Source organism: Platalea leucorodia, assembly GCF_965183815.1.
Source record: "Platalea leucorodia genome assembly, chromosome: 8".
NCBI lineage: Eukaryota > Metazoa > Chordata > Aves > Pelecaniformes > Threskiornithidae > Platalea > Platalea leucorodia.
This window is the reverse complement of record NC_138830.1, coordinates 41,776,402-41,788,837: the sequence shown is the minus strand read 5'-3', so window position 1 is coordinate 41,788,837 and position 12,436 is coordinate 41,776,402. Positions and strand designations below refer to the sequence as shown.

The 12,436-nt window shown below is 45.2% G+C and overlaps 1 protein-coding gene across 1 annotated transcript in view; it reads right to left on the bottom strand.

The window, feature by feature from the left end:
- Nucleotides 1-4,327: 4,327 nt before the first annotated feature.
- ZNF423 (zinc finger protein 423) overlaps nucleotides 4,328-12,436 on the bottom strand; it is a 235,536-nt gene continuing 227,427 nt past the window's right edge. Inside the window, exon 8 of the mRNA XM_082318973.1 lies at nucleotides 4,328-4,967. Within this exon, the coding sequence (XP_082175099.1) occupies nucleotides 4,938-4,967 (30 nt within the window). The 3' untranslated portion in view covers nucleotides 4,328-4,937. The remainder of the gene's footprint in view (nucleotides 4,968-12,436) is intronic.

Here is a 12,436-nt window from a genome sequence, read left to right as displayed (position 1 = left end):
TGTTGTTCTTATCCTGGCTAACTACTGCCAGTGTACTGCAGGGACACAGCATCCCCAGACCTCTGCACCTCTGTCAAACGTAGCTGAAGCTGGTCAGCTGTTCTGAGGTGGTGGAGAGGGGACTGCAGAAACCTCACTGCTTCAGGGTGTCGGCCAAAATGAGGAGACCACTTACGCAGAACAGGGGAAAAGCCCACATGTTAAAAGCCAGACAAACACAAATCTGCTCTTAGACATTGGTAGGGGAAAGCGAGACGTGCACTTGGGACACGGGATGTGCAGATTCCCTGCAATGGAAATGGCCGCCAGAGGGTGGATTTTCCATTAACTCGCCTGGAGGGCAGTTATATTCCCTCTGAGCTGCTGCTTAGTGGGGTGGCCTTCCCCAGCCCACTCAAAGATGCTACAGTGCAAAGTGACCACTCACTCCCTCAAACGGTCCCCAAACTTATTTTCTCTTCCTTTCTTTTGGAGGCAATGGGCTAAGCACTTGCTTTTTCCAAAACTCTAAGGCACCTGACCGAAGGCAGCGACCCCTTGCTGAAGGTGATAGATCAGACGAGCATCTATAGAAGCATCGAATAAAACAATGTGTACAGCTGACTACATGGGCATTATATCACCCACAGGTACTGGTTGCTACTTCTTGACTAAATATTACAATGCTTTTTGGATGTGTGGGTATGTAGTGAAGCTAAATGCAAAGATCATTCGATGCATAAGGGCTAATAGACTGGACTGCTACAAATACAAGCCCATTGTTAATATGAATTTATATTTCAGTATTTGCCTAAACTTGAAGATATTAAATTGTCTAGACAACATTTCTTTACACATTTAAAACTTTTTTCATGGTTTCCAACACTGTACTGGCCCTAATGCCACTCAGATCATAAAGTGACTTTTTCCCTAAAGCCCATCCTCAGCAAGAATTTCGGCAATTCTGGTTTGCACTTACCTGTGAGTCATCCGTGTCGCCCACGCCTTGAGCAGCCTGTGCCAGCCTGTGTCTGCAACACCACCGCACAGGAGCTGTGAGTTACACAGACAGGCAGGGAAACGTTACGGGGATTACTGAAAGGCTCTCCATCCCATTTTGGACGTGTTGTAGCTGTTGAAATATAGGTGCCTTTGGAGCCAACATTTCTGACTGTTTTCCAAATGCCTTCTGTAGCACTTCTTGGCCACTAAGAAAAAGGGGGTGAAACCACAAACATGTACCAGAAGCTGTGATATTATCTTTCTCCACCTGCAGTTAGGCTCTGTTTTCCCCAGGAGCTTTTAACGGATACAGGAGCTATATACTACGCTGGTGAAGCACTCCCTGGTGTGATTGCAGCTATGCCAGCAAAGCTGTGTTTTGTACCAGAGCAGGGCTGCTCTGCCCCCGCTCCCAAGTGGGACAAGCGGCACAGAAAAAACAGTCGCACGGGAACCGGCAGACAAAGGCCCCACGTTGCGCTGCAGAGCTCTGCCGCCCGCCGCTCTGGCTGGCGCAGCCCTGCCTGCGGAGGCTCAGGCCTTGGAAAAAAGGGTCAGACAGCAGCGCTGCACCCTGGCATAGGCTAAGGACCGACTCTGGGAGCTGCAGGTTGCAGATGCAGCTCCCCTGCAGGAGCAGAAGAGCGGACGGCTCTCCCTCTGCTTCCTTGCAGTAGCTTTCATTCCCACACCTAAACTGGATTTGTTTGGCCCCTAAGAAAGCAGATATCAAGACAGCACCAACCCTTGCCGTGGTGCATGCTGTGATTATAACGACTGTTCATATGAGCCTCGTTATACCAAAAATACCACAAAGCAACCCAGCAAATTCATGGCAAATGCCCCTGCACTTTTGTACATATTGTCTTAAAAAAGAATTATTTTTTTTTAATTTTAATTTTTTAAAAGTAGCATTTGTCCATTAGTGTTCAAATACTCCCCAAGTACTGTAAGATACTGGAGCACCTGCAGAAGAGGACCGCAGCTCAATTTTTTCCCAGCCCTGGGGGCACGGTCCAGCCCCTCTCTCCGGCCCGAATTGTGCTGCTCATGAGTGAAGCTCATATACCAGCAGGGACGAAGAAGATGGAGCAGGACCGCAGCCCTCACTCTCACTCTTTGGGGTCCCCTACCTTTTAACAGTAGGGTGGAAAACCAAACTATTCTTTTCCTCCACCCCTGCCCATGGTCTCGTCAGGGTTCAAGGCAGATGCAAGACGCAGCTCAGGCACCAGCCTGCTTGGCACTGCCAGGCTGAGCGTGGACCCCAGCACCCTGGCCCCATGCCCACGTTTCCAGTACAGGTGGGGAAGATTACGCAGCTCAGAACAGGATCCCCACACGGGGAGTTCCCCATCTCAGCACAGTGAATATACACCTAGTTTTAACTAGTCAGCAGGGAGATGCTGAGACAAAGGCATGTGCTTCAGTACAGCACTACTAAAACAGCTCTGAGTTGCGTGGAAACATCAGTTCACTCTTGGGATTCCCAACACAGAACCTTTTCCTGAAGACAGAAGCCTGCATCTTCCTTTTCATTTCCAAAGGCCTGCCCAAAAGTGATCAAGCATCATTCCCAACCCAGTGTCGGGCAGAGCGCCTCCCTTTTCAGTATCTCCGTTGCGAGAACCTGCTGCCTTGCATTTAGCACGGAGAAGATGGCACAGGAACTGCCACCAGAGCAGCTGATGTACGTTCCCAGCTAGCTTTTCTTGCAAGGGCATGTCTATGAGCCCGTACTGCAAGACACTTTTCCATTTCCCGTCTTAAAACATTGCCTGTGAGTTATGAGTATGCGTACATTATGAATGAGAATAATGGATTGGTGATTTCATTAGCTAATTTTTCAGCCCATAAACATCTGTGCCGTGGCTTATAGAGAAATAATCAGGTAGAAAGCCAAAACTTTTTCTAGAAATGGATCATTTTAGTACAATGATTTAGTTGCATAAACAGTGAGCTAAGAATTATCTAGATGAAAACAGAACAGTCCTCTTTGGACTTACGAAAAGTCATTCCTAGTTTTGTTATATTAGGGTCCATAAATTTATCACAAATCAAAATTTTGAGCCTAAACTCTTTCTGACTGTCCATGCAATGCTATTTCAGCAGAATAACTGGCAGAATAAAAAACGTATCTATCATTTGCCCCAAATGGGACATGACTTCATTTTTTTGAGAAAGTTGAAACTTTTCTCAAGCTAGAACTTGCACGTGCTCTGGTGTTTCCTGCTGTAGGGATGACCCTACCTCGGTTATGCCCAGCAGCCTTCCCTTACATGTGGTACGTCCCACTGTCTTGAAGGAGTTATGTGTGTGCAACATGACTATCAACATCAGCAGGAATCTAAACGTTGAAAACGTCTGCAGCGTCAACAAGCTGTGCCCTTGCACTTGTTTATTAACACCTATATAAACTAATTTGGGCATTGACTACGCGTCCTTGAAAACATTTTTCCTACAAAGTATCGCTTACATGCTCCAAGCCCAGACACAGTCCAACGACAACCAGTTGTGCTCTAGTTCAGTGCAGCGAGTTTGAAAGGCTCTAACTGTGTGCGTTCCTATGCCACAGTCTTGCAAAGCCTTGTACATCGTGGGAATGGGTAACCACATCATTTCAGCTGTCACAACTGCTAAGCATCTTTCGTGATGATTATGATTCATTCAAGCAGGAGATACCATGAGAACTGCATCTCACTAACTTTCCAAAGGCATCCACGGTCCTTAAAACGACTGTTTCTCTGACTGGAGATATAACTTACCTCATTACCATATGATATCTTTAAAAAGAAAAAAAAAAAGCCTGCTAATTAGCTCTGTTAGGCTGCGTGATGGCAGTTTCAAGTGTCAGAAGTATGGCAGTTACATAGAGCTACAATACCTGTGGGCCTAGAAGTCCACGTGCTTGAAATATACAGTCTCCTACCAGGGTCCCCGAGGCCTGATCCAATATTTGCACATTTGTATACAATCCAGAAAGCTGTTTTTTATGTATTGAAACGAAGAAGCACAAAGATAAGGTCAAGGCAGCCATAGACCAGGTCCCCTGCATTCTTGTTGATTTGAGTAAGAGTATCACAGAGCTAGCAACGCCTTTTTGTGCCCAGATCCATAGCAGATGCTCTTACCTCGCCTCAACCTACCATGGGAGCCTGGGAGGTGCATCCAGGAGCGAGCACGAGACCAGACGCAGGAGCATGGCTCTTTCGCTTTCTCCCAGCCTTCCTTCCTGCTGGCTCGCGGAACACCCTCTGCCGTCAGGTGAGCCAGCACCGTGTGATTTACGCACATCAGCCGGTAGCGGTGACGTAGCGCGTACTGACAGACAGACGACCGCTGACGCTAAGCTCATGTATTCCCTTTATTGAACTGTACTAGTTATTGCAATCAGATTAAGTCACATTTATAAAGCAGACCATCCAGTTGCACTGAAACCGATTATATTCATTACATAGTTTTAATCACTGTCCGGTGAACTGGCAAATCCAATCAAAGCATTAGTCTTTAATTAAAAAATTAAAAAGAAATATTCAGACAATAGCCAAGCAATCACATCACAATGCACAGTTACCTAAAATTGCAATTAAAAAGCAGTTAACAAAAAAGAAAAAAATCACACCTAATCTTTAACTATCAATATAATACAAGAAGCAACAAAGGGCAACAGCATCAAAGCAGATTTATCTAACACTATAAATTCAGTCAGAAGCAGAAGCTCTAAAGTACACTAGCTGAAGCAGGACAATAAAAAATACTGAGCATGGAATACTTTTAATCTCTTCCATTAATATTCATTTCCAGCTGCTTATAATAGCAGCGCCTCATGGCCAAATCATTAGAGTTTTACATCTGGGTTGCAAATGACACTTTGATTGGATGTAATGTTCAAATGGTCCTCCCCACTGTGCCACCGTCAAGTCTTCTGCAGAGAGGTGTCCTGTAGTGCCAGTGGCTCACTGTGCGTGCTGGCTCAATGTGTGGTTCTGGAAAGACGAAAAAAGGAGACATGCATGAGGGGCAGAATAATAGAAAGCATGCCCATACCCTCCTACTCAGTACCATTTATGCAGAGCTCGACATAAAAGCTTCTCAATTATTACAAAACAAAATGCAATAAAGAAAAAGTACTCATAAGTAACAGCTGCCAATATGACACATTTGCTTTGTTCTGACAGATCTGTTAATGCTGGCATGAACTTAGAAAAAAAAAATGCTACAAGCCAAGTACAGCCATGAGGGTTTCTTTTTTTTTTTTTCCCCTTTCAGTACACATAAAGAAAGTGGTAACACTTCACGGGCAAAAACTGCCTTTAGGGATTCCCTTAACTGTAACAATTAAAAAAAAAAAAATCTGAATCGCAGAGGGAACCCTTGCCGTATTTTACTCTTTTATTCTCACTAGTACCGGGTGCAAGTACTGGCAGCAAGAGACACCAGATTGTGACACACACTTCTCAGTCCAAGAAATACTTCGGCAATAACAGCTGAACTGCCAGTTCAGGCACCAGGGTAATATACCCAGCAGAAAAAAGGCTGGACGTGTAACCCAGAAGTTAAATCTCTTTAAAGAATAGACTTTGCTCTACACATTTCTTTCAGCAAAGTCTTTTTTGTTCCCTCTTTTCCTTTTGGTAGATTTGTAACAGCCTCATGTCATCACAGTATCTCGCATCAGAGGATGCTGACCTGTCTTGCCATTTTGTGCAGGAGCCAATAAATCGTGAAGCCAACCTTGGAAGCGTATTTTTAGAGCAGTACCAATTCACCTACATTTTGTGTGCTGACTGAAACCCGGTCCTACATATAAGCTCAGCTTTATTTGTACTATTATTCAACTATTTGAGCAACCAGAGATGTGCTTCATGGTGAGCTTTTCTCGAGCTGGGTCCCCAGCATCCCCAAATATAAAAATTCATTTGCATTATTTCAAGCCTAGGCAATTTTACTAGTCTCCATCTGCCTAATGACAGAGCCGGGCAAGTCCGCCTGCTTGAAGAATAAGTTTTTAAACACGAAATGAATTTTGAATCTAATTATTTATTTACAATGACGAAGATTTAAAATAAAGTAAGATATTTTAACTTTTCATAAATCATCTGGTCCTTCTGTACTATCCACAGTTACATCTTGATCAGGAAAAAGAATGATCCTCTGCTCTATCCAGAGATGACATCTCCCTGATGAAAACCGTCTGTGGAAAGAGCTAATGGGCGGCCCGCGATGCGCGGGGCCAGGCGGGCAGGCAGCGGTGACCCCATTTTCAGGCAGAAGCATTTCTGGACTGTGCACTCCCAAAAAGTGACCACCAGGTGTCAGAAGTGCTGCTGAGTTCCTAAATCATGGCAAAAGTTATCTGCGATATCGTGGCAGGCGGGCTGCGAGGAAACTCCGCACAATAACGCTCAGGCTTTAACGTGCCAGAAGGTTACAGAGGCAGCAGAAGCATCGTAGCTGCCGCGCAGCCGGAAGGAGCCCTTGTGAAATTACATACAATCGACTGACGAAATCGCAAAATAACCAGTCCTTGTTTAGCATAACACGAGTCCTCTGAACGCACCCCATTCTGTGACGCTAAATATTTCAGAATTAAAAGCCAGAAGTACTGTGCCGAGACCTGGAAAGCTTATCAGGGGATAAAGCATTATAGTCAAATGACATCAAGTGAATTGACAGTTGAAACTACTTTGCTTTTACACAATTTAACATTACCAAACATAAAATCCAATGGTTTTTTACTTTGCTATACATGGAAATTTTCCTGGCTTTAAGGAATGACCTTTGCAGTGCTGGATGCTGTTCTCAAGTCAAATAATGACTTTATGGAAGAGGATGGATGGAGCCCTACAAACACAATGGCAGCACTGACAAGAAGCTTGTCCTAAACCTAACTGGGAAAGCATGAAAATGTGAAGGAATACACAGGCCGCTCTGTGCTCAGACACACTCCTCGGCATTTTAACAATGGCCGTTTCTTGTGCACTTCATTACGGTTCTATTTTTAGGTCATCCTGAATATCAATAAAAAAAGCGAAAGGTTTACCATCTTCAAATCGAAAGAAGGGCTATTCGTGGTAGGCAAATCCATACTTATTTAGGCAGTGTCATTTAAAAGATAATGCACAATCAGCACTAGATGCATGACACGCAGTCTACAGTCAGGGAACATGATTTCAAACTTGTGTGGCTGCTGCATTGATTACACCAGGCAGGTCAATAAAGGAATGGTATGTGGCTCTAAATCTGATAATGAAGCTTTCATTGTGAGCCCTCCCTCCTCAAACATAGGTTAATAATATGTTCTGAACACTCCTAATGCAATGAATATACTGGGTTTGTGAGCAGAGTTTACACAAAGAAACAGACGGATTATACTCAAATCCTGCAGCCATTCAGAGCTGGGTCAGGTAGGAGCTGAGAAACTAGCTGTGCCATAGGGCTATCAGTTAAAAAAAAATACATTTTTCATATGCAAATCTTGATCTTTGCAAGTCTTAATACCCTGGGAATGTACCATTTATTCCCTTTGCATGCATTACTGGCAATCAATATGCTGACTAGTCCCCAGACCAAGCAGTTAATAACATTTTATACAGGACCTCGCAAACATCTGTAATGCCTACAGACACGAGGGCCCGTCTGCACCGAATCCTCCCCCAGCCTTTCAGAGAGCAGATCCTGCAGAAGCCATGTGCACACACGTGTAAGCCCTGCACACCCAAGGGCTGGTGAGCACCAGACCACCACGTTCCTGCATGTGCAAACGCTGCATAGCCACCACTGGTGCGTGTTCAGAAGACCCACGAAAGCCCGTCGGTATCCTCTGCAACCAGTACAGGTTTCTCACCTATTAAAATGTATTTCAGACCACACAAACAGGCTTTTCAAAAAAGTCTGGCATTCTGTCTCCTATTACTAGCAACTGTCATGTCCTATCTTCTTGCTTCTACTCCCTCTGCCCTGTGCGCGTGCAGCTTATTGGAATTGTGCTTTGCAGATGTCAGAAAGCGTCTGAGACGTTCAATGCTTATGTCTCTTCTCTCACACGTGTGTTTTGCATGTTGGACCCATGCTTTATCAAATAACTTTATTAGGCACCTCTGTGTGTGCCCACAGACAAAGAAAATTCCCCTGGCTGACCAGACTTTCAGAGAAATTGAAGAATAAGTAAATCCTGGCATTGAGAATGCCCTGTGCCTTAGCAGAAACAGCTTTCACCCCGATGCTCCACTGGGCTGTTCCAGGCGGCAGAATGAAACCATAAAGGCCAGAAGGGAGCGAGGGTTTTGAAACGTGTGATGCTACGGGAATGCTTCTACCCAAGTAGCCTAGGGAAACTTCACCCACCTTTCCAGCAGGAGGGTGGGCTGGCAGGTAACAACTCGGGTGTGATTTTTCAACTCTAGAAGTTATAGTTAAAAAAAAAAAAAAAAAAAAAATCTTAATGGTGACTTCCAAAGGAAAATAGAGCAGCCACAAAAATGAAGCCTCTCCAGGCATGCGCGTGTGGGTGTTTGCACATGCCTACCGGCTCACAAGGCCATCCATACACGTATGCGTTTGGGGGCTGGCAGGAGGCAGGACATAAGCTGAACAGTAAAAATGGTTCTTCCCAGCTCCTGTTAGGCCCCCTGGTTTACGCATGGCTCACAGCTGATACCCCACTGAATACATCATTCTGAGACATTATTGCAGCTGGAAAACTCTACAGCAGCACTAAGTCACCTGTCAAGATCAAGTAAGTCACAGCTTATTTATATGAAAGGTTGGAAAAATTCTTCTTTTCTTTTCTTAATAAACATGCAAAATGGATAGCAATTCTGTTAGCCACATCGGTGGGAAAAATGCAACTACCCCGAGCCTCGGGGCTGTCGCAGTGTTTAAGTGGAATCTTCTACTGGCTGCACAATCCCCAAGTGAACCGTTTGCGGAAGCGCCTGTGACCAAGGAACTGGGCGACGGGTTTTGCAGGAAATAAAAAGATTTCAAAGAATGGTTGATTATTGTCCGTGTAGATACTGATTGCTCTCCAGATCTTCCCTGGGGACACCCCCTGCCTGCCCTCTGGATGCAGATCAAGCCATTTGTGCAGGACATCTACAATGAATATTTCTCTGTTTTTCTATGTGCGTTGTTATGAAAACACTGGCATGACAATCTCCATTTTCAGAGCACTGCGTCAAGAAGGAAAGCATCAGGCTTGAAAGATGATCACTTACAGCAGTTCAAAGAACTCTTATAAGCTATATAAAGATCGAGAGAAAAAACAGATACAAAAAAGCAGCGCATGATGGAGCAAAGCTCCAAGCCAGGCAGTCAAGCTGGGAGTCTCCCACACTGCAACAACGTTCACTGCCAACAAGTCACAGGTGTACTACACAGGAGCAGGTGAAAAAAATAAAATGCAACCGTGAGGGGTGTGATAATGGTTTGGGGCCATAATACATCCAGTCTATAGTGCCATTGTGCATCTGTTATGTATTTAGATATTTTGTACCAGCCGTTTAGAGGTGTACTGTCTATGTGCGTGAGCATATACACCTAAAAGACCATGTTATACAGAGGTTAAGAAACGGCACAACAAGGCTGGTGATGCCCACCACCCTCAAGTGAAATTCATAAGCCTTCTGCAGCATTACACAGAGATTGGGACTCTGATGAAAGGTTATAAAGCCTCTCTCTCCCCTTCCAAATCCCATTAAAATAAACATAAACCATTCCTCAAATCATTTCAATAGGAATGATGGAGATCATAGATTCATGCGACAAACAGCCAACATGAAACTTAACTGGTGATTAGCTGTTGGGTGGCCCATGTGCATGAGCGCGCCGGGTGCTTGGGAGCGGACGCACACAGCGCTTACTGCCCGCACGCCCCTTCTCCAGAGCCGGCTGCTCAGCCCGTGCCTCCCCGGCTGCCCCCAGGGCGCGGTGCCTGGGGACGCCGGGGTTGCTGTGGCACTGCAAAGCCACCCGGACTGAAAACACTAGCCCTAGACTGGAAATACCAGCCCCAGGGGTGATGCATGAACACAGCTGCCTGACCTTGTGACTCAGAAGGTAATTCCTATTAATCCCTATGTTTTTCCCAACGGGCAGGGGGTCCACCAGACCCAGGCAAGAGCTCAGGTAGTTTCTCTCCCTGCCTCTCCCCACCTCCCTGTCCAGGTTTCTGCCAGCCCCACAGGCATCATCCGGCTCCAAGCCCGGGGATCAGGGTCTGGGCTGGGGACTCCTTGGGGCTCTGCCCCCTCCTCCCCATTCTCTCTCCTTTGCCCCTCACGGAGTGGGGCTGGGGAACCAGGCCAGCGATCCCTCCATTGACTGTCCGCACATGCAGCTTGCCAGACAACAACTAAACCTCAGATCCAGGCACTGACTTGAAGCAAAGGTTGAAGTCTCACATTTGAACATATATATAAAGAAAGAAAAAACAAATCCTCCAAATTGCTACGAACAGAAGTTAGAGTGTCTAAATATTTACGAAATACCATCTGCAGCATTCTTTTTTCAAACAATGTTTTGAATCTTTTGAATTTAAACTGGTCCAAAAATCTCTCTGCCATTATTCCTCATTGTATATCCATAAGCACACACACGTATGTGCACAGGTACTATTTCTCTCTAACAGCAATTCATAAAGATGATAATCTTTACACCTTGACTTTATAAAGGGATTACTTTAGGCGGAGGACAGAAGACGACCCTTGCTTTAGCCATTGGAGATTATGCTCTCTACAGAAAGCTGTGAGCCTTAAATTGGTGCTGCTCTAATCCTAAACTGGAGAGGCATTCAAGGGATGCCATGACCCAGAAGAGCAAGAGGAAAAAACCTACATATTAAAAAAACCCCACAACACACACTTGAAGAGGGGCAGGGGGAGGAAGGGAGAAAAGAAGAGCAAGCTTGCTTTACAGGATAAACCTATTTATTTTTATTTTTAATTTCTGGTTGCTACTTTCCCTTTGCTACCAGACTCTAAAGAAAAATCACCTTTGCACCCCCTTGCAGTTTGTATGTGCTTATTTTTAGAACTGTTTGACAATTATCCAAGGGTCTAAGACTAACAGATGGCCTGTCTTAAAGCCTCATATGTTCACTAGTTTGCACTTCTGACAAACAGTAAATGTACTCAAGAGTGTGCCATAAACAGGGCTGAATGAATACTCAGAACACAATTTAGTTAATACACTTCATTAAAACTGATAGTGGTAACCAATGTTTCCCATAAAACCAGGTGTTAATTCCCCTTCCAGTTGTTTCAGGTAACTCCTACCCAGTGACATTTATATGTTTAGATCCTAGTTTTTCAGGAAATACAGTATTACTTCTTTCCTTTCCCCTGGTATTTCACCCACTACATAAAATGCTTCTAACAAGTGAACTCCAAGTTATCACAGTACTCAATAAAAAAAAAAAAGATTGTCAGGCAAGACAGGTTCACATGTCCCTTCTTTATTTGAAGAATCCCTTGAAATGGAGGTAGAGGCAAAGGAAAGGTGGCACATCCTTTGTGGAAGGAAACGGCTGCCTGTGTTACTGCTTCCTTCATCTCTGAGTATCTGATAACTTGCCATGCGTCAGTCAGTCCCCGTGTCAGCACACTTTGAGATGGCACTTCAACAAATGCAGTTAGGAAGCTGTCCTTTACGAGTTATTGAACCAAGAAAAAAAAATAAAAATCACTTCGAGTGTCTAAGAAAATACGCCTGGAGGTTTGGTGTCAGCTGAAAAGCAAAGTTGCCTGTTTCCAATGAAAATATCTGCATCTGAGTTACTCTGACGCTTGCACATACTTGATTACTCCGGGGCCAAATGCACCTTTCACTGGTACGGGGACACAGAAATACTTGCCTGTGCCAAGACAGAGCTGGCCCCGGCACCCCTGGGGTTTCTGTACCCGCTGGGGAGGTTGAGCAGCCCCCTCGGTGCCCGCTCACCAGGGGGACGCCCCGAGCCACCCCCAGAAACCCGCCCGGCTCCTCTGGCGACCAGGGCCTGGCACTTCGTCTGGAGTCGATGGGAAGATTCAGAGCTTCTAAAATATTTACAGGGGAAAAAAGCCGCTCCGCACGTGACTGACTAAATGCTGTCTGCTTTTCTTTTTTTTTTTAGAACTCTTTTTCCGTGGCTGGCATGTTTCTATATTGAAGTGCAACTGCCCAGGCGTTGGTCTGTAAAACCCAGGCAGAGGCAGAAGCCCCCCCCCGCTCCCGCCGCCTGCCTTTGTTCTGCGCCCCGGGGGCTGTCCGCTCTCTGCTGCCGTGCTGCATCGTCCCAACAATGTACTTGCTCAGTTTTATCTCTATACTTACACCGCTTCTGTTAATTTTAATGTATTCTTGAATTATGATAGGCATTTCTGCTATCCTGGGTTTGAAAAATTACCTTTTTATATAAATACCTTTCTTAGAGTTATTTTTCCCAGCACCAGCCTTTTCTCACGCCAGCTAA